This window comes from Ornithodoros turicata, chromosome 8, assembly GCF_037126465.1.
Source record: "Ornithodoros turicata isolate Travis chromosome 8, ASM3712646v1, whole genome shotgun sequence".
Classification (NCBI taxonomy): domain Eukaryota; kingdom Metazoa; phylum Arthropoda; class Arachnida; order Ixodida; family Argasidae; genus Ornithodoros; species Ornithodoros turicata.
The window spans coordinates 10,050,083-10,069,797 of record NC_088208.1 but is presented as its reverse complement, the minus strand read 5'-3'; the positions used below and the strand labels follow the sequence as shown (position 1 = coordinate 10,069,797).

The 19,715-nt window shown below is 48.2% G+C and overlaps 1 protein-coding gene across 2 annotated transcripts in view; it reads left to right on the top strand.

Moving 5' to 3' along the window:
• Positions 1–16,496, top strand: part of LOC135366449 (beta-glucuronidase-like) — a 69,723-nt gene extending 53,227 nt beyond the window's left edge. For both annotated transcript variants that reach the window (XM_064599156.1, XM_064599155.1), the window contains exons 7-9: positions 4,854–5,079; positions 10,572–10,781; positions 16,189–16,496. In XM_064599156.1, the coding sequence (XP_064455226.1) occupies positions 4,854–5,079; positions 10,572–10,781; positions 16,189–16,440 (688 nt within the window). In that variant the 3' untranslated portion in view covers positions 16,441–16,496. The remainder of the gene's footprint in view (positions 1–4,853; positions 5,080–10,571; positions 10,782–16,188) is intronic.
• Positions 16,497–19,715: the final 3,219 nt, after the last annotated feature.

Genomic DNA, 19,715 nt, shown 5'->3' with positions numbered 1-19,715 from the left:
GAATGTCGACCAGCGGATTGCCGCGGCGTGAGCTGCACGGCGGGAAGACTGGAAAGTCCTTGTTGCACGGGACATGTGTGTAGCAAGTGTCAACGGTGGCGACTATGCAGGGTCGATGGCAGGAACGTAGCTGCACACTTGCAGAAAGAAACGGACGACTGGGAGCCTCTGCACTGGGGCCGCTGTTCAAGGGGCTTTCGGGGGCGAGATGACGTCGGAGAGGACCAAGCCAATACTGTGAGAGCGCTTTTGCAGGGGCAAGCTCTGAACGCGGAATCTGCATCGTCGTACGCAAAGCGAAGGAGCGACAGGCAATGGCGATGTCAGGCAGCCCCCACCCACCCTCGCTGGGAGGCAACCGTAGCATTTCCTGGTAGAGCAAAGCAGTTTTCCGCTTCCAGAAGAAACCCAGAACCGCCGTATTAATCCTGGCCGCCACTGACTGAGGGGGCAGAAGAACGTGGGCGAGGAACCAGAGATGAGCCAGGAACACACATCGTATGAGATATGCACGCTCCCGATACGAGAAACTGTACTGCTGCGCGAAGTGACATGCATCCTCAATTCGCTGGACAGCGTTCGACCAGTTCAGGGGGCTCGGGCCGGCTTGGTCGAAGAAAACTCCAAGCATTCGCAGGCTTGAGCACCGCCGTAACGGCAGACCTGCTGGGACGGGAAAGGCGCCAAGAGAGAGTATCTTAGATTTTTCCAAGTTGAGTCTGCCTCCGGACACCGCAGCATAATCATCATAAATACGCAGTGCAGACGACAGAGAGCGTGGGTCACCGATGAAGAGGGTAACATCGTCAGCGTAGGCGGATACTTTCCAGGTGCCGGAGCCCGGGAGAGGAAGACCAACCACGTAGCCGGACGCCTCGACACTCTGCAGGAACGGGTCCAAAGCCAGGATGTAAAGAGCAGGGGACAATGGGCACCCCTGCCGCACGCCGCGGAGTAGCGGGAGCTGGGAGACGTCACGCCAGCAACGCTCATTATGCTGCGGTGGTTCTGGTATAACAAGTGAATCCCAGAAACAAAGGTCTCTGGGATGCAATACGCAGACAGAAGTTCGAACAGGTATCCGTGGAGTACTCTGTGAAAAGCTTTCGCCTGATCCAGCGACACCAGGCATCCTGATGCTGCCCTCCGCTGGCTATACTGTAGGAGGTCTCGAATCCCACTTAGGTTATCGTACAAAGTACAACCAGGCACGTCACACGTCTGACTTGGGTGCAGGAGCAGTGGGAGCGCGCCGCTCACCTGGAGCGCGATAGCTGCTGTCACAAGTTTATAGTCGCTGTTGAGGAGTGTAATGGGGCGCCAAGATTCCGGGTTAGACAGACGGCTGGCCGTCTTCGGCACAAGCATGATGGTCCCCAAGCCGAAGGAGGAGGGTAGAATGCCAGCCGCGAAGCCACGGCGTACCACTTCCGCAAAGAAGACACGCAAAACCGGCCGGAATGTCGAGTAAAATTCTGCTGGCAACCCGTCCTGCCCAGGGCTTTTCCCGTGCTTTGCCTTGCGGATGGCGGCATCAAGAACTCCGACGCTAATGAAGTCTTCGAACCCCTGCTCTCATCGGAGGAGAGCGTCTTTGGCGGGAGGGTCCGAAGTGAAATCCCAGACGCCTCTTGGGGGGCAGAATACAGGTCCCTGAAGAAATTCACGTATCCGGCTGCCACCGCGGAGGGCCTGTCCGTAACGGTTCCATCTGGCCGCAGGAAACTCTGAACGGTGGCCTTATCACTTCGTGTGGACGACTCGTGCAAATAGTAGAGCACCTCAGGGCAGGCAACAGAAGCGAACATGTGGCGTTCGCGCCGCGTCGCGGGTAGCGGGCACCTGAGAAGGACGAGACGACGTTGCAGAAGCGACTCCAGATATTCAAGCATCAGCGGGGTAGTTGGGCGCCCACGACGGACAATGCGTATTTTTGCGGAAATAGTGTTGAGCTCATGCGTCCTGTCCCGGGCCCATCTTCGTCCCCATCCCTGGAAGACACCTCGCACCCACCGCTTGAAGGATTCCCACTCCTGCACTGTGGGTTCTCGGCCGGAAAGATAGTTCCTTATGCGATCGGTAACGTCGGAGACTACGACATGGTCAAAGAGCAGGGACGGACTCAGCCGCCACGTGGCAACACTGCGTCTCTGCACGCGGGAAATGTCGAGAACCAGGGAGACAGCCTTGTGGTCGCTAACATATGTGGCGGCGGACACAAGAGAGACGGAGCAGGTCTTTACGTGAGGTTGCAAAGACGGAGGCACGAAAACGCGGTCAAGCCGGCTTGCAGAAGAGCCCCGCGACCACGTGGCCACGAAAGTGTCCCCGTGCAGCAGTGTCCAAGCGTCGACATGTTGAAAAATGGACAGGAGTCGTCTGAGGCTTCGGGCGTTCCAGGTCGGCCGGCCCTGACCGGGGCCGCGGACGTCACGGGTGGAGTCCGTTACACAGTTGAAGTCGCCCGCCACCAGTACCGGACGGTTAACCCGTACGCTTACTTCTAGCTCGGCGAAAAAACGGTTTGTGAGGGACACCGCAGCAGGAGCGTAGACGTTGACTATTCGATGTTTAGCACTGCCAATGAAAAAGTCCAAACAGATAACTCGGCCGTCACTGTCATATGACACGTAGCTGTCTCGAAGGAGGCGGCGGTTATAGATGATGATGCCAACCCCGGCATCTCTGCCGACGCGAAAGCTGAAGAAGCATGGCAAACCAAAATTCCGCTTGAAAGCAGCAACATCTAGCTTGTTCGTGAAGTGCACTTCCTGAAGCAGAAGCAAGTCACAACGTAGCTGATATCCCATGTTCACTACCTCCGCCTGTTTTGAGGGTTCTTAAAACCCTGAACATTCAGTGTCACTAAACGATGCTCCATAGTAGCAGATAAAAAATGAGCGTGCTACTAAGATCAGAACTAGAGCCAGAGACGGACAGCTGCTGATCCAGTAGAGGCGAAACGACTCTAGGCCTCCTCTTCTTCTTCTTCCTCTTATTCGAGGCACAGCCGCTGGATCCAGACGTTTGCTGGAATTCGCGCTTGCCATTGCGTTCATTTGCACGACATTTGCTCGTCGTCAGCCGCGGGCGGCGACGTATAGGATTCCGTGGATGAGCTGCCCAGCACCGGGTCCTCCGGAGGCCCGGTGTCGACTACACGAGGCTGCCGCACGACACCAGTCTCGCTGCAGGCTACCTGGGCTTCTTCTGCGGAAGGTAGTTCGGTCGTCTCTGCGGGGGCACCGAGAATGGGCGCAGGCACCGGGTGAGGCCCAGGATCCCTGGCCACCCCCTCAGCCTCAGCATCCTTCTCTGTAACTGCTGACCCGGAGCGCATCACTCTTTCCACTTGCACCCCGACGATGTCTCCTGCTGCGGTCTCTGTCACGGCGGCCGCGTCCTCGGAGGCTGGGCTTGTGGCCACTGCAGGCCCCGGCGCGAGGGGAGGAAAGGCTTCCTCCATGCGGGTTGGGACAGACTGGTTGGCTCCAGAGCGTACCTTGCGGCCTCCAAGTATCGCTTTGGCATAACTGCGGCTCCTCACACAATCAACCGTGGCATGGTTGCCTTTGCAGCGTCGGCACGCAGATGAGCAGTCACTCTGGGGGTGTCCAAACATGGAACAGCGCTCACAGAAAGGGGTAGTACACTCCGCTCAAAAATGACCGGCCTTCTTGCACCTCCGACACACGTGGACAACGCCAGGGTAGTCACAGGTGATAAGGAACTCCCTTACACTCACGAAATTGGGAACAGGGTTGTCAGCTGACATCTCCATTTTCACCACCCGGGTGCCAGTCTTGGCCTTCTTCCTACCACGATAGATGACGTCTTGGATATCAATGATTTTACCGTGCTTGGCCAACGCGTGCCCGAGAAGCTCGTTCTTGAAGAACAGTGACATTCTCAGACAGGTAACGATGACAGTGCTCGGCCGAAGGGGCTGCACCGGGACAATGTGACCGTTGACAAGAACGCCTCCCAACTGACGGATCATGTCGAGCGCTCTTCGCGTTTCTACAGAGGCTTGAAAGACGTTACCGCCTTGATGCTGGACACCGTAGAACAGGTCCTCACCAACTAACTCGACGACGGCGTCGATGAACTGGTCAACGTTGGCATCGTCAGGAAGCTGAATGCTGAACGTCAACTCCCTAGGAGGCGGCTCGCGAGGGCAAACGCGTGCCCGGCGACATCGCAAGGCTCAGAACCCCGGTATGGACAAAAGAAATAGTCCTAACAGGAGCAGTTGCATAACACGTCCGGACTTGATCACTTCTTCTTCTTCCTTGTTCTTCCACTTGTTGTTCCTGCGTGCGTACACAACATTCGGCACGCGGTTGACACTGGTGGGATAAAAATGCGACCTTTAGTTGGATGACATTCATATCAGGAGGTGGCGAGAGCCCAGTAAAACAAATGACATTGACCGCATGATACTATAGCTCGTGTTTTTTTTTAATTATTATAATTCAATGACACGTTTCCTGGGACATCCTGTGTGTGTTGCACTCTATTTTTTGCGTTTGACCTGTTTAATAGGTAGATTTGTTATATAACTCATATAGCTGCTAAGAAAATATGATAACAACCCGAGATCCCTGAACTAGTCCAACAACAAGACCCCTTTCTGTTCAAATTAACAAAACCTTATACCTCTAAATAAATAAATAAATAAATAAATAAATAAAATAAAAGTATGCACACACACGTTGCGCTTGGTGACACCTCTGTTTGTTCTCCAGGTATCTTTCATATACCGAACGCGTCCTGTCCATGAGCGCGCAAGTGTTCATGACACAAATGTCGTTTTGCATGCACATCCTTTTACACCATGCAATCGTTTTCAGGTCATTCCAAAAAGATCTTCTGAAGCAGCATCAGGAACGTATGGCGGAAATGTACCAGCGAGACAAGAATCGACCATCAGTCGTGATGTGGTCCTTGGCGAACGAGCCCAAGTCAGCTCTCAAAGAAGCTGGCCCATACTTCCATCAGCTGGCTGCATATGTTAGAGGCCTGGACAGCAGCAGACCTATAACTGCCGCCCTGAACGCAGGACTCAACGACCTCGCGGTATGTCCCATTAAAAAAATATAAAAAAATCGCATTAATATTGCCTGAAGAGATGAACAGACTCTCATAATCTCTGCGCCTTGTTCGAGGGGACAAATCTTGTAAGTGCGTCAGAATACTGCGGACCAGGGACAAACTTTGTGAGTTCAAGGAACCCACATGCATTTCTAAGCATAGCGAGCAGCCCCCAACCTGCGACATATCCACAAATGACAGCACGCTAACAACAACAACTTTATTTTTACGATGGGGAATTGGGGAATTTCATCACCAGGGCCGATACTCTACGCCGTTGCTGGTGGTGATGTGGGGAGTGAAATACTGAGCCCCTTCACAATGAGGATCGAAGTCCTATTGCGTTCAAGAAGGTCAAAAGAGCTTTGACGGCAGAGTGTTGGTGGGCTGGATTCGACCAGGGACCAAGCAATTTTCATAGAGAAGGGTCGAGAATCCAGCTGACTAAGAGACCCGGAGAGTGCGGTTTCGGAAGGTTGGTAGTGTGGGCAATGAAGAAGAACGGTTCTCAATGGTTCTCAGCTTACGTTAGGGGAGGGAACCCGTGATCGCGCCGGCATAACCTCAAGGAACCCACCCTTGGATGCTGGTTTTTAGGAGGGGGTCAGGCGAAATATATTTCTAATTATAATTTTTTTAGTATTTACTGTTTCGTCGCAAGGCGTCGGCTTGAGCTTTGCCTGGATTAATTGCGCTAATTGACAGTGCTTCCCAGTTCTCTGCCAGTAACGCATTCTGATAGGCCTATAGAAACAAAAAGCTTATGTAGCTATATATAAAACAAACTATAAACTATACTATGAAAACGAACTATATTGCTCTCATATCCCAGGTGCACACCATGCTTTGTGAACCATGCCTCACTCATGAGCATGCTCATTCATGCTCACTCATGAAAATTCATGCTCAATATGGCGAATGAGTTGAGCATGAGTGACCATATACAGATAGCTGAGCAGGGGTGAGTGAGCCTGAGTGAGCATATGACGAGCTGAGCAGGGAACGACTGAGCACGAGTTAGCAAACGGAGAGCTGTAGTGAGCGGTAACGAAAGTGTCCGAACTACTGCGGACGCTATATAATTCAGCCGCACGAGCACCACTAAGTGAATCCGTCTCGACTATTAATCTAAACAGAGTTCGAGGTAACTCGCTACAACTAACTCGTTACTGTAACTAAGTTCCTTTTTTTGGTAACTTGTAACTCATCTCGGTACTTTTGCGCCGTGGTAACTTTCTGAGCAAACTCGTTCCTTTTCAGGTAACTTTGCCAAAGTAACTTAAGTGAAGTTCCAAGTTACTTTTAACTCGCTTTTCACTGACGTCCACATATTTTCTTGTTTTCTCTCCGGTTCCTTCATGGCATTTTCTTTTGCCATAAAACGTGATATTCAATCAATGACAGTATTTTATTCAGGAAGTAAGAACCGCTGCCATTGAAATGAAGCTAAACCATTGTGCGACCACAGGAAGTAAGATGCAAAGCGTTCGAATGGACCTCTACCAGAGAAACGTCATCATGACATTGGTAGACAGACTGAAACCGAAACAAATCGGAAGGAGAGGGCTGGGTTCCACGAACGGGCACTTGTTCGCTTCCTCCCATTGAAAGAAAAGTAGGACTGAGGGTCGCGTCCCTTTCAGGGACCATCGTAATTCCCTCAAGACCGTGGCTTTCGGGCACGACCTTGTTCACCTCTAGCTTCCAGCGTAGTTCAATTCTACCAAATTTTGGTGCTGTCTTACACTATGACGTCATTTGTTTATAAACAGGGAGAGGTCTATTGTTGGACATAAACAAAAACGATCTAAGCGTGTTGCACTCTTCCGCAGGCAACTCAAGGTCTAACTCAACTGCTCACGCGCGCCGCACCTGCGTAATGCTATTTTGTGTCCGAAGTAACTTGGAAGTAACTCGTTCTTTTTTTAAGTAACTCAGTAACTGCGAGTTACATTTCAGGCTGAAGAACTTCGTTATTAACTTAGTTACGTTCTGCACACGCTAACTTAACTAGTAACGAGTTCGTGTTGACGGATAATATCTCAATCTATGAATCTAAACGTCTTAATAATCCATTGAGACCTTCTCGGTATCCTGAACAGTTACAATGGTAGCACACGCGCTTCACGAAAGAAAGTGATATTCTTGACAAAAATCACAGTCACGAGCATGCTCACTCATGCTCAATGTGACGGATGAGTTGAGCATGAGTGAGCATATACGGAGAGCTGAGAAGGGGTAGGTGAGCATATGAATAGCTGAGCAGGAAACGACTGAGCACGAGTTAGCAAGTGGAGGGCTGTAGTGAGCGGTAACGTTAGTGTCCGAACTACTGCGGGCGCTATGTAGATCAACCAGACGAGTACCACTAAGTGGACACCCCTCCACTATCAATCTACGCAATAGTCCATCGAGACCTTCTCGATATCCTGAACAGTCACAATAGTAGCACCTCTGCTACACGGAAGAAAGTGATATATACTTGACAAAATTCACACTCATGAGCATGCTCACTCATGCTCAATGTACCGAATGTGTTGAGCATAAGTGAGCAAACTGTGAGCTGAGCGGGGAGTGAGTGAGTGAGTGAGTGAGTGAGTGAGTGAGTGAGCATGAGCATGATTGAGCATGTGTCGGAAGAACCAACCTCGTTTTATCTCCAAAATTTTGTCTCCAAAATTACAGTAAACTAAGCAAGTTACCCAAGTTATTCCAGGTTACTAAACGTAAGTTAACCAACGTCGCTTCGTTTTCCGTTGCTCCAGCGCGTCAGCCATACTAAGCCTGCTCTTCGACCCCTTTAAGCCCACACGACTGACATCGAAAACTTCCGAAACTGACACCAAGCTCAGTGGTACCCTATTTTGAAACACAGTTAATCTCAGATATTGTAGACATAGACTTTCAAATTATAACTTGACATTTTGTTATTGTGGATTTTGAGATTTCGGATTTTGAACGCTGGGATATTGTTGCACAGCTGTCGCGCATGCTTTCACTCACGGCACCACACGGAACATCAGGACAAGGCTCGCGGAATCCCTGGGTTCCGCGTAACCCCGGTTGAAAGCCGTAGCGCTAAAGCACCTCAGTGACAGCATCTGGGGGAGTCATCTTGTCTCAAGCGGTAACCCCACTGAGCTGTGAAAGCCACATCGCGTCGCATACAATGAAAAACACCCACCTAAGAAGGATATTGGGTCTAAAATTTCACGTGTAGAATGTAGAACGTATTACTGCATGAATATAAATTGTCCATCGATACAACCGGGATATATGCAAGGACACAAAAGCGTTGCGCAAGAATTACTGCTTCACAGTGCGGCTGGCACACGCTGTCAACACGCAGCTGTGCTCCCGACTACTTCCAGTTCAACGTGAGACATTCCCGACAAATATTGAAATGCAGATTAAAAAAAGAAAGAAAGAAAGAAAAGTCTTTACATGTCTCCTCCGGGCACAAGAAATTTGCGCTTCTGCACGGCTGCGATTGTGCTGCGAACATTACAGAAATTACATTACCCAAATCACAGTGTAATGCAATTGTAGGGATGGGCCAACTGAATCCGCGAATCCTCGAATCTACACTCTTAAAAATGCAGAGATTCGGGCAGAGGCAGAGAAGATTCGGGAATCGGAATCGTAGCGTTTGCTTACATTGCTCTCGACTGACAGAGTTCAGGCAGGAACCCTTACGTTACAAGTTTACGTGGTTGTTCTCTTGATTGTTTCATAGTTTTATGGAAAGAAATCAGACGGAAGAGCTGATGTATTTCCTGTAGTCGGTGAACATCATGTTAAATCATGTTAAATTGCATTCAAGAGATATAAGAGTATGTTTTCTCCTCAAAGCAAACCATTATTTAATTTGTCTTTCATCAAAGAAAGATATTAAATTATACTTCAAAACACTTTAGTAGTGTTTCCCCCTTGCCTTTTTAAGCACTTTTCTAAGAGGGGATGCGAGATTCCTAAGGTTTATGGATTCGCAGAACCTTGAATTCGGATTCGGAATATTCTGGATTCGTCCCATCTCTAGTAGATTGTAATTCTGTGTTGTACTTGTTCTCTACATAATTATGAATTATGACATGTTTTGCTCAATGTAACTATACTAGCACAGGACTCATAAAGTTATTTTCTGGAGATGCATAATTACTCCAAATTTCGATTCACTGAAATGACTGAACGACTTTCAAGGATTCTCTGATTTTCTTTCTAGCATAGAGCAAGTTTTCGCTGTTGATTGATTAGATTAGCATTCATGATTCGTTGATCACATGAATAGACAACGTAATACCATTGGCCTGACTCACATCCCCATTTTTTTCTTTACCACATCACCAACTCAAAAATACAAAATATATGGTACACCAGACTAACACACGTTAACAGAACAAGTGCAAGTTAGCAGAAGGGTAGATATTCAGCGACCAGGAAGGAAGTATGAAGGGAATTGCCTCAGGACGAGAGCCGTCGCTCTTTCGAACAGAGACTTTTCTGCTTCTAGGCCAGAAGAGGAACAGTCTCTGTTTGAAATATCGACGACTCTCGTCCTGTAGCAATTCCCCTCATAAGGGCAGGTTACGCTCATCCCCGTTTGCCGCGAAACATACTGGCCAAGAGAGAGCGGGTGAGAGGAAAGGGAGAGGGGGAACGGTGATGGAAATAAACAGTGCAGGACAACCGCTTTTCCTGTCTCTCCGAATACTAGTATAGAATGAATAACCAGAAAGTAAGTATATCCACCATTGTTTTGAACACTGCAAGATTAACAGAAAGAGAGAAGCTGGAACGCGGGACGGCAGTTCACCGAGCGGTGAGTGAACAGAGCATATCATGGTAGTCGAACCTGTCTCCTTGGCCCTTATCTGCGGACTACAGAGCTGAACTCTACGCTCCAGACTTCTTGGAGCTGATATAGAATGGTGGAGGAAAGACATTCGAAAAGCCTGTACGAAAATTCATTGAGCTGCAAGTAGTGACAAAAGGTTGCCGTATTAAGTTTAAACCGGCAACCGGCAGTATATCGACCGTTTGGCATTCCTAAATGCGATATGATTTGCTAGCTATAACGACTAAACAGACAATACCGCCTCGTTTATAATGGTATAAGTAGCCATCATAATTGTCGGGATGTGGAAATTTCGGCAATTTTTCAGAGAAAAAAAACAGGAAAGAAACCTTTCTCTCGCCAATTTTTCAGCTTTTTTCTCTCCCGAAGAATCGCATTCCTGCTTACGGTGAGGGACTCGATTGTCTAAGACAGTCTCGTTACATCCATCGTTCGCAGTGAGCATCTGCTCACCGCAGGCGTTGGGGACACGTGTCAGGATGTTTTGCTCTCTGAGTTGAGTAGAAAATCGCAGAGCATACTGCCTAGTGCATAGAACAGTAGGACAGTATTTGACTGGTATTCAAAATACCAATCTGACATGCTGGTTGTTCATCGTTGCACTCCTCGTTCCATTTTTCAGGGGCAGTACCTGGACGTGATTATGCATAACAAATACAATGCATGGTACGGCGACTGTGGCTCTTTGGACGTCATTGTGCTAAAAGTTGTTCACCAGTTCGACGACCTCTACCGCCATTATCGCAAGCCTATCATGATGAGCGAGTATGGAGCTGGATCCATCCCAGGCCTTCACCAGGATCCACCGTTTGTCTTCACCGAAGACTACCACGTGAGTCCGGGGCTTCACATGCCCCTTATTATTCCAGCTCTGTTTCTGATTGGCATACATATAAAAGGGCTGTCGGGACCGGAAACACGTCTATGAGACCGGCAAGGTAATATCTGAGAGATCTTCAGAGGCTACTTCGCCAAGTTTCTCTTTCCGAAACAGCTTATATATTAAATAAACGGGTTATGAAGATTCGCACTGCCTCTGCAGCTAATGAAGCCCAGACGATGCTAACATTATGACGATGTGGGCCAGACAGACCAAAGGGAGTGCAGCACAGGCGACTGTCTACGAGCTTGTTTGCTGGTCCTTCGCACCCCAATACACTAGGTCAGAGCCGCCGCGAGGCGAGTTTCCGCTCGCGGCAGGGCAAGTCTGACCCACCCTCTCTCACTGCCGTCAGAAGCCCTGAAAACAAAGAAAAGAAAACACCCATTTACACTGCCGAGTCCGCAAATTCAAATTCTCTTCATTCCTACTTCATACTGTCCAGCCAACGTGCCAGGGCTTGCCGTTCGGCGCCCTCTCTGGCGAGGGCGCCCGGGCCAGCTGCCCCTCTCGCACCCCCGTCGCTACTGCTCTGCACTAAGTGAAACGTCCTCGTCATATACGTTGACTTTCGCTTTGCTCTGACGCTACCACATGTCGCGTGGATAACGGTGTTACGTTCGTCCCTGTACGAACACGTCCTACGGTCGGGGCCGCGAGATGGGGAGAACAGCCGGGGATGGATCCCTGGGCCTCTTCAGGAGCCCCCCTGACCCAAGGTCCGACGGTTGCTAGGAGCAGACGACACGAAGAGGGGGGCTGGACACATCTAGAGTAATCCTCGGGGCCCGTAGTTTCTCTCGCCGGCCCTGCTTGCAGCAACATGCGGCGAGCGGTCCTCACAGTGAGATCGGAAAGGTAGCCAGGAGCTAAATGTCGGCTCAGTTGAAAGGTAATGCTGGACGCGCCGAAGTGTGCGCAAGACCTGTTTAGGGAGGGGTGAAGGGTCGACTTGGCAAAGCTGAGGCTCAAGATTTTTGAGTGGGAGCTGGGAAAAGGTAGAAGGAGCTTTTTGACCCTCGTTGGCAATCCCAGTATATGCTCGTGACTGAGATGTGAAGTTGGAGGTACATAGAGAGAGCTACAAACAATATCAGCGATATGTCTCCAAGCCTTACTCCGTTTGAAGTCGCCTTCCGCTCTGGGGATCTTGGAGAATAGCTTCGCAGCGGCGGCGCCATTAAACATTTGTCGTTGTTGAACGCTTGTCCCGTGTGTGTTCTGTCCCCGTGTTTCTTGCCGTTGGGCCAGACTGTTTAGGCTACAATACGCCATGCGGGCGCTACATAACGAGGAAATTTGCAGCATTGAAATAACATGATGTGCGAACTTTGCATCCCACTTGCATGCGCCGGAGCAAGGCGAGGGTCACGTGATCCTACTTTGTACGCAAAAAAAAAAAAAAAGAAACGACGGTATCTCCCGTCCTTCACTGGTGAAGCTCGCGGACAGAACGCATGCGGATCTTCGCACGAAGCAGCACTCACGTTGCTTCATACTTCTGAAGCAGCTTTGCATGAAGCAGCAAAGCAGATACTGTAACACAGCTTATGCTGCCACGAAAACTGCAATGTGCACGAGGCATGGCGACCGGTATAGACAGCTGGAAATGTTAAAAGATGGCACGTTAAAAGAGGAAATGTTAAAATATAGATTTTTTTTTAAATTCCCACTTTTCTACGAACCAATGGTTCATGGTGTTGCTATAGATGTCGTTGTCTATCTATAGATGTCCCCCATATTGGCTGAAAATGGGCAATATGGGCCCCATATTGCCCACTTTGCGCCAATATTGGGAAAATACTGGCGATATGGGCCCCATTTTGCCCGCGTACACCCCATATTGACTGAAAAAACAGAAATTGGTACGTACTCGTGTTGCACAAATGCCCAAGCAGCACATCAAGATTGAACGTTGAAACGTGTGAAATACCCAATTCAGTACATCGTTGCATCCAACAACTTCCCGCAGATGATACACATTGTTCGAAAAAGTCAACGTATGGGCAATCTCAACGTAATGTTCGCTAGAATTAGACAACTCAACATTCCACGTTCTGGAACAGGGGGGTCGGACTCGCTCAAAAGAGCGTGACCATGCGGGAGCTGCCATCCGTTGGTCATGGAAGGTGTTACCTTCCGTTGGCTGCTTCATTCCGCTAAATTTGACGTGCTCCTTTTCCAAAATTCGTCACTTGCTATCTAAATTCCGCGTACTATGCGCGTATCTCATATGTATTCGTTAAGCAAATAAGCAGTGAATATTTTCCAACTACATCACTTGCTTGTGTGCTGCCGTTCGTTCACCACTTTATTATCACGAAACTCGACAGACCAGAGCATGGAATGGGGGGTGGTTTCGTTTTTGCCATTTCCGGTTCCCGTTGGTTTGCAGAGCAGCATGAAAATGGCGCTCTACTGCGTGTATTCGTCTTTGGAATTCTGTTGCCTTCGGAAATACATGCCTACATTTGTTATGATGGGTAACGATTTATTGATTTCGCTCGCAAAGCATACAAGTGACACATCAACACGTCATAGGCGGTAAACATCTTTATCCCTGTCGGTGGAAAGCAAAGGGTTGGCGGTGTCGCAGGTAATCTCATAGATAAGATATGATTCACATTTGATATGGCAACGTTTACCTTGCGATTCCGATAGCACTACTCAATTCTGCGCGTATCCCGAAGATTCGTGCGTTCTCAATACAATTACACGGCTGGCCTCGCTTCCTACGGTGGACGCCGTTGCCTCCATCGGCTCGTTCACAAGTTTGTCATCCCACGTGACTGCACAGTGTTGACAACAAACGGGGCAGCTCCGCTCTAGTTAGGGTGTTGAAATTCGTCCACTAACACGGTCCATGACCAACGGATGGCTGCGGCCGGGTGGTCATCCTCGGGGATAGGAGAACCCCATTGATGGGCGCCAAGTACGTTCTCTAGAGTCTTCCTATATTAACTCTATGTTCTGGAAATAGCCGCCATCTTCCTTCGCGATGCCAATGCCAATCGGTCGAGCCGACTGAGAGCGAGCGGGTTGTTCGAGCGAAATCACGCGTCCTACAGCTAATGCGCATGCGCGACAGCTCGAACGAACGTTTCATAGGGCTACAATGTCGCTGGTTGCTGTGATGATAACAGAATTGAGGCAGGTCAAGTAAAAAACACAATGTTTGATAGGAAGGGATGGCTCTTCTGTAAAATTAGGTGTTTTCAAGTTGCCGCAAGTAGTGTGAATTGCTCTGGCGTATGTCCGTCACCGTCACGAAAGTGTTTCGCTCTTTTGTAGTCTGGGAGCGGGTTAGAGATTTTTAATTTATATAATTTTGCGATCCCAATCAAGGCTTCTGAGGGATCTTTGGCATTGGCAGTTTCGTGGGACTGCTTGTGTCCTTCAGTGAGGTGGGCGTAGCACCCGTTCCTCGTTTTTTTAGGCGATGCCGTGTTTTTTTTTAACGCAATTATGTGCAACGTGGATCAATTAGATCCGCAGAAATAAAAAAAGCAAAAATCAGAGAAACGTATAATCAGTGGTGAACATTATACAGGGTAATACTTTTTTATTACACGGACTCTCCGTTGGTGTTATCACAGAAATATTGGCAATATTGGCGCAAAATGGGCTTGCCAATATGGGCAGCCCATATTGGTCCAATATGGTGCCTGGTTGCACTCCCCATATAGGTCCAATATTGGACCAATATTGGCGTGCTGCTTGGGTTATTAAGAAAGAAAATAAAAAGACTTGGTATTCCAGTTCTGCGTGCATCTAGTTGCAACTGTTACGTAAAACTTTAGCGTACATACGTCTATACCTGGTTACGCCCAACGGTGACCTGTAGGACTTTGGTAAAATTGTCTATCGTTACCCGTATCTGGAAGGGGATATGCTCAACACTCTTGACACCCCCAAAGTTTGACGCATGGATATATTTGATGTTAATATATATTCAACACCTAAATGCAAATTCTCCTCCATTCCCTGCTCATAGAGGAAGCTCTCGCAGCAACCGACTTTTAGTAATCAAACAAAGGAGGCACCTCTACCGTAGGATATTTGTTTATTCGAATCGATTGCTTTTGGGAGGCACAGCAAAACGCATTGGGTGTCTGAAGAAGCATGCCAATCTACAAATAAATACGTACGTGTTTCAATTCACCCGTTTCTGAATGTCGCAGCTGGAAGGTTTCCTGGAGAAGGGGATATGTGAAATACGGACACTAGTCCCATCTACTTTCATGAAGTGTCAAAAACGGCTGTCTTCACTGATTAAAACAAATACAGCCAAATGAGTATCTTACATGTTCAGCATGTGTTAATTCTGTTTTTATTTCACGTATGTCGCGTACTTTTACTAATGTCTCCGTTGCACTCGTTTACCATGCATTGTCTTTATTTCCTCTTACATTTAGAATTACGTGGTACTTGTTGCACGTATAAATAAAATTATTTATATTACTTCCAAACCATACGGATGTCACCTTCATATCGTATAGGGTTGACTCACATGACGTCATCCGCAGGAGAGCGCCACCATCGCTAGCCGATTTGCCGCCATAAGGTAGGTCCGTAAGTTGACTGTCCAGGCCACATGGTCGAGGCCTTCACCCACATCGCATTCACCGTACATTTTGTGTTTAAAAGTTACTTTACTGTCTGAGTATTATTTGTACCGCAATCCCAGTAATTTCCAAGATTTCAATGTTAATAGTCCTCTAGATAGCACATGGCAGTGAATGAAAACCAAAACCAGAACTTCGACGCGCCATCATGATGGCTGCCATTTCACCTCTGCTAAGCCCTCTGGAGGGTTGACGTCACTGACTAACTCTATGCGTTGCTATAGGTTTTCTGCGTGCTACATATCGCATCGTGTAATACGATGCGTCCAGCATGAAAAATTGAAACTGTTCCTGATTGCTTTTGAGTAGTAATGCTCGTAATTCATTAAACAGTGAAAGCAGGAAGTCATTGAAAAAGTTAGCTAGCTGCAGGACTCTATCCCACATCTTCGGGATTGCCGATCCAGGGATACTGACTGAGCTAAGCTAACGCACCTCTGCGACTTCCGAGGGTGGCCATATTGAGGGGACAAACCACGTCCTCTCACTCACTCACCCACCACACCACCCACTCACCTATGATGCACCGCTGGAAGGCATTGGCGACGTGCGTTAGCATACCTCAATCGGTGGAGCCCTGGAACGGCAATCCAGAAGACGCCAGTTCGAATCCTGCAGCTGGTTCACCTTTTCAGTGACTTCCTTCTTTCATTGTCCTTGGGCACTTGAGGCTTTGTGTGCTGTCCATTCCTTTGTGTTCCAGCCTCAGAACATCACTTTCCATCCTTAAACAGACCGCGCTCCTTGTGCGCCATCACATTGCCTTCGACCAGCTTCGTGAACGGGGCTACTTTATCGGCGAGCACGTGTGGAATTTCGCTGACTTCATGACTGACCAAGAGACAACCAGAGTGGATGGCAACAGGAAAGGGATATTCACCCGTGACAGACAACCAAAGGCAGCAGCCAGGGTTATCCGGTGCCGCTACAATCGGCTTGGTGGAGTATCATTACCGGACATCGATGTGTATTGTCCGTACGGGTGACATGTTTCGAGCTGTTACACATTTGATTTTTAAATAAAATCGTTACTGGTCCCCCAGTTCGTAGTACTATAAGACACTCTATTGAGAACAAAATCCTTTGTTGGCAACGGATGGGTATATGAGGGTATATGGGTATATAGGGTTCTATATCTATTTATATCTGTCAAAACCTGCTACATGTGGCTCGGATGGGGGATATGTTTACTAGAAAAAAAAGGAATGACTGGCCGGCCGGCCAAAGATCCGACTTGCTATTTCAATAAAACTGGAAAGTGACCACAGCAATGTGACTACTTCACGGACTGTTCATGAGACGTGAGGCTCGGAGAAAACGAAGAGCGGTGCTAACGTCCCACTGGTTGGGGGTGGGACCGCGCGAAGCAGAGTGGCCAAAGAAAAGTCCTTGTAGCCAATTTCGAGTAGGCGGCGTTGGGGTATGCTTCGATGATGGATGTACTATTGCCAATGCAGGGGACGGTGGAGGATATCAGCTTCTACGCTGCGCAGGTAGTTGGGGAAACTTAACTGGCTCATTTTGGGAAGACACGAAGTGATTCTCCTTTTAGGGGAGCATGGGAAGGGATAGTATACTGAATTCTTCACAATTCCTTCATTCGTGAAAACGTGCGTTTTTCAATTTCTTTTTCTGAGTGTTTTATATTTCATTTGGCCTTGTTCACTCTCCCTTAAAACGAGTAAGGCGATGGATGGGAAGTGCTTCCGCCCACATTCACCAGATAACTTGGAAGTGGTCGACGCTTCGGTCACACTGTTAGAACAGAACTTCAGCACATACCATATATTAGGAGTGATCGTATCACTGTAGGCTAACCTTGTAATATAATAGACCCTGATACGATCACTCTTGAAAATTAGACTTTGCATTTCGTATTAATTGTCGGCAGTGTCTAAGAACCGCCGCTGCGTCCTCCTCACAACCGTGGCTTGGCTCTCCTAATGAAAAATCCAACAGGGCTATTCTTAATGGATCTAATGTAATTTGAGACATTTCCGATAGGGGTGACGGCCTACTGACCTGATGGAAAATACCCACTAGGGTTCGAGGATCATCAGGCTGATGCTTTATCATAATTTGGGGCTAATGGAAAATTTATTTATTTATTATATAGGGCTTTTATTATATTTAGGGCTATTTTATATATTTAGGGCCATATTTTAGGGCTATTTAGGGCTATTTTTTATGTTTATTATAGGGCTAATGGAAAATGCTTAGTAGGATCAGTGGACACTCACTCTGATGGTCTATCTACTTGGCGGCGACTACGTTTTAGCTACGAACTAGACATACAGAAACAGAGACAGGGACACGTCGCAACATTCAACTAATGTTTTTTTTCTATGACAATGAAGAAAAAAAATCACTCTGGCGGTTCTTTTATCTACACTAAAACCGGGAGTCTTCCACTGCATCCTCACCAAAGCTGACCCTGCTGTCGATAAGCTATGCTTGCCTAGGCCGTTGCAGTGCTGCTGAATGTTGAAGTGCTGTGAAGGTTGAAAGTTGAAGCACGCACATGTTTCATGATGCCATAATGTGGTTCTGACTGTGTGGTCACACACACGTCACCAACTCTCAGTTTTCCGTACTTTTCGTACTAATTAAGTTTGAACACTTCTAGAAACTAAAAAGCGGCGACTCTCAACGTTCGCCGAGGACAAAGTTTGACTCGATCCCGGATTGGAGGATAGATATCCCGTGATATTGATGTACTCCGCAACCCATTTGAGGCAGCTTACTAATGACCACGAGCCCTGCTTTGAAAAACGCGGTGACTCTTAAAAAGTCTTGTTTGAACCTTTAACGGTTGTAACTTGTGAGCCCGTGTCTGTGAGAAATATCTGTGCGATCCGCGCCATCTGTTGTCCTCTCTCTCCGCTTCTCTGTGTCGTCTGCTCGCTGTATCACTGCTATTTGCAAAGCCTCGGATCTAGGTGATGTATAGGAATGTCCGGCTTACGTTTTTTTGTGTTCTGGGATACACAAACCTGCACCTGCAACGATGAAATGTGCACTGCAACCGTGAGAACCGCCACGATATCGCTTAGATGGCTCGCCTAGCATGCGCTTTTAGTAAATGGCGCCCGAATCACCTCAGTGTTGGCGCGTCTAGGGTCCGCAAGCTAATCACTAATGCCCGAGAAACAAAACGCTGGCACGAAGTCATCTATTGCGCCTTGTGCCACTTTCACTTAATCCCTCTGACGCTTGTCTGAAGATTGACAGTTGTCCTCCCTTATCGGCCTCCGCGCATGAGTTGTTTCCTCTCATTTTGGCGTGTCGTATGATAACAAGTGCTCCCTGGTTCTGCCATACGGTTTCTTCGATGGGTCAGGTGAGATTTCAACGTAGCAGTACCGGCAAACCAAGGTGCACCTGGTGTTAAAGATCCACATGGACTGTCTAAGTGCGGTTTCTTGCGCACCGCCAGGTCGGGGTTCTCCCTGGCCCAGTCATCCGCTGTTTTCATGCGTCTAACAATGTGCGCGCTGGCGGACAAGCGTCCTCACAAGTCACCACAAGTCAGCCTGGCCACGGCCACGCTGACGCCTCACCGTCCTGTCCTAACTTTCGAAACGGCGTGAATTGGATCGGCTCGACGCGGTATGCGCTGATAAATCCAACATGGCAGCTTTCCGCGTAATGGTGACCGCTCGCAGTTTGCACACTCGTTTCGTTTCCACGGGTAGAAATCGGATTTTCGTGAATGCTTCTAACGTTGCCCCGGGGGCAAATACCGGGTTTACGTCGAGGCGACCGGCAATGAATTCGCGGGGGGGGGGGGGGGTACATTCGTGGAGAAATAGGGTTATACCCAGAAACTTCTGGGCCTAAATATACAGCGGGACTATTACGTATCTACAACGTCGAAGTTCCATGCTTTCCCAAAAGCATACAGTTTCTACAGGGTTCCCATTCACTTTACAGTTCCTTTAATATGCTTGCTCCATACTATGTGCCATAAGCGTGGATACATAATTGCCTTACTTCATTACTTCCGTGTCACGCAGCTGCGACGAAACAGCGTGAAACGTCGAACAATGTGTGTTATTTACCGAGATCATTCAGCTTGAATTAAGTTGGCATTAACTAGCTGAGCTAACGCATTAATTAAGCTAGTTTGCATAATTAAACTCGAAAATTTTTCCAATAACTGAAGCATTTTCCTTCCCTAATTCGGAATCGTATCGGCATAACACACTATTCCAACCAAAATCATGGGGTTTTCGACAAAATTTCGACAACAATTTGACAG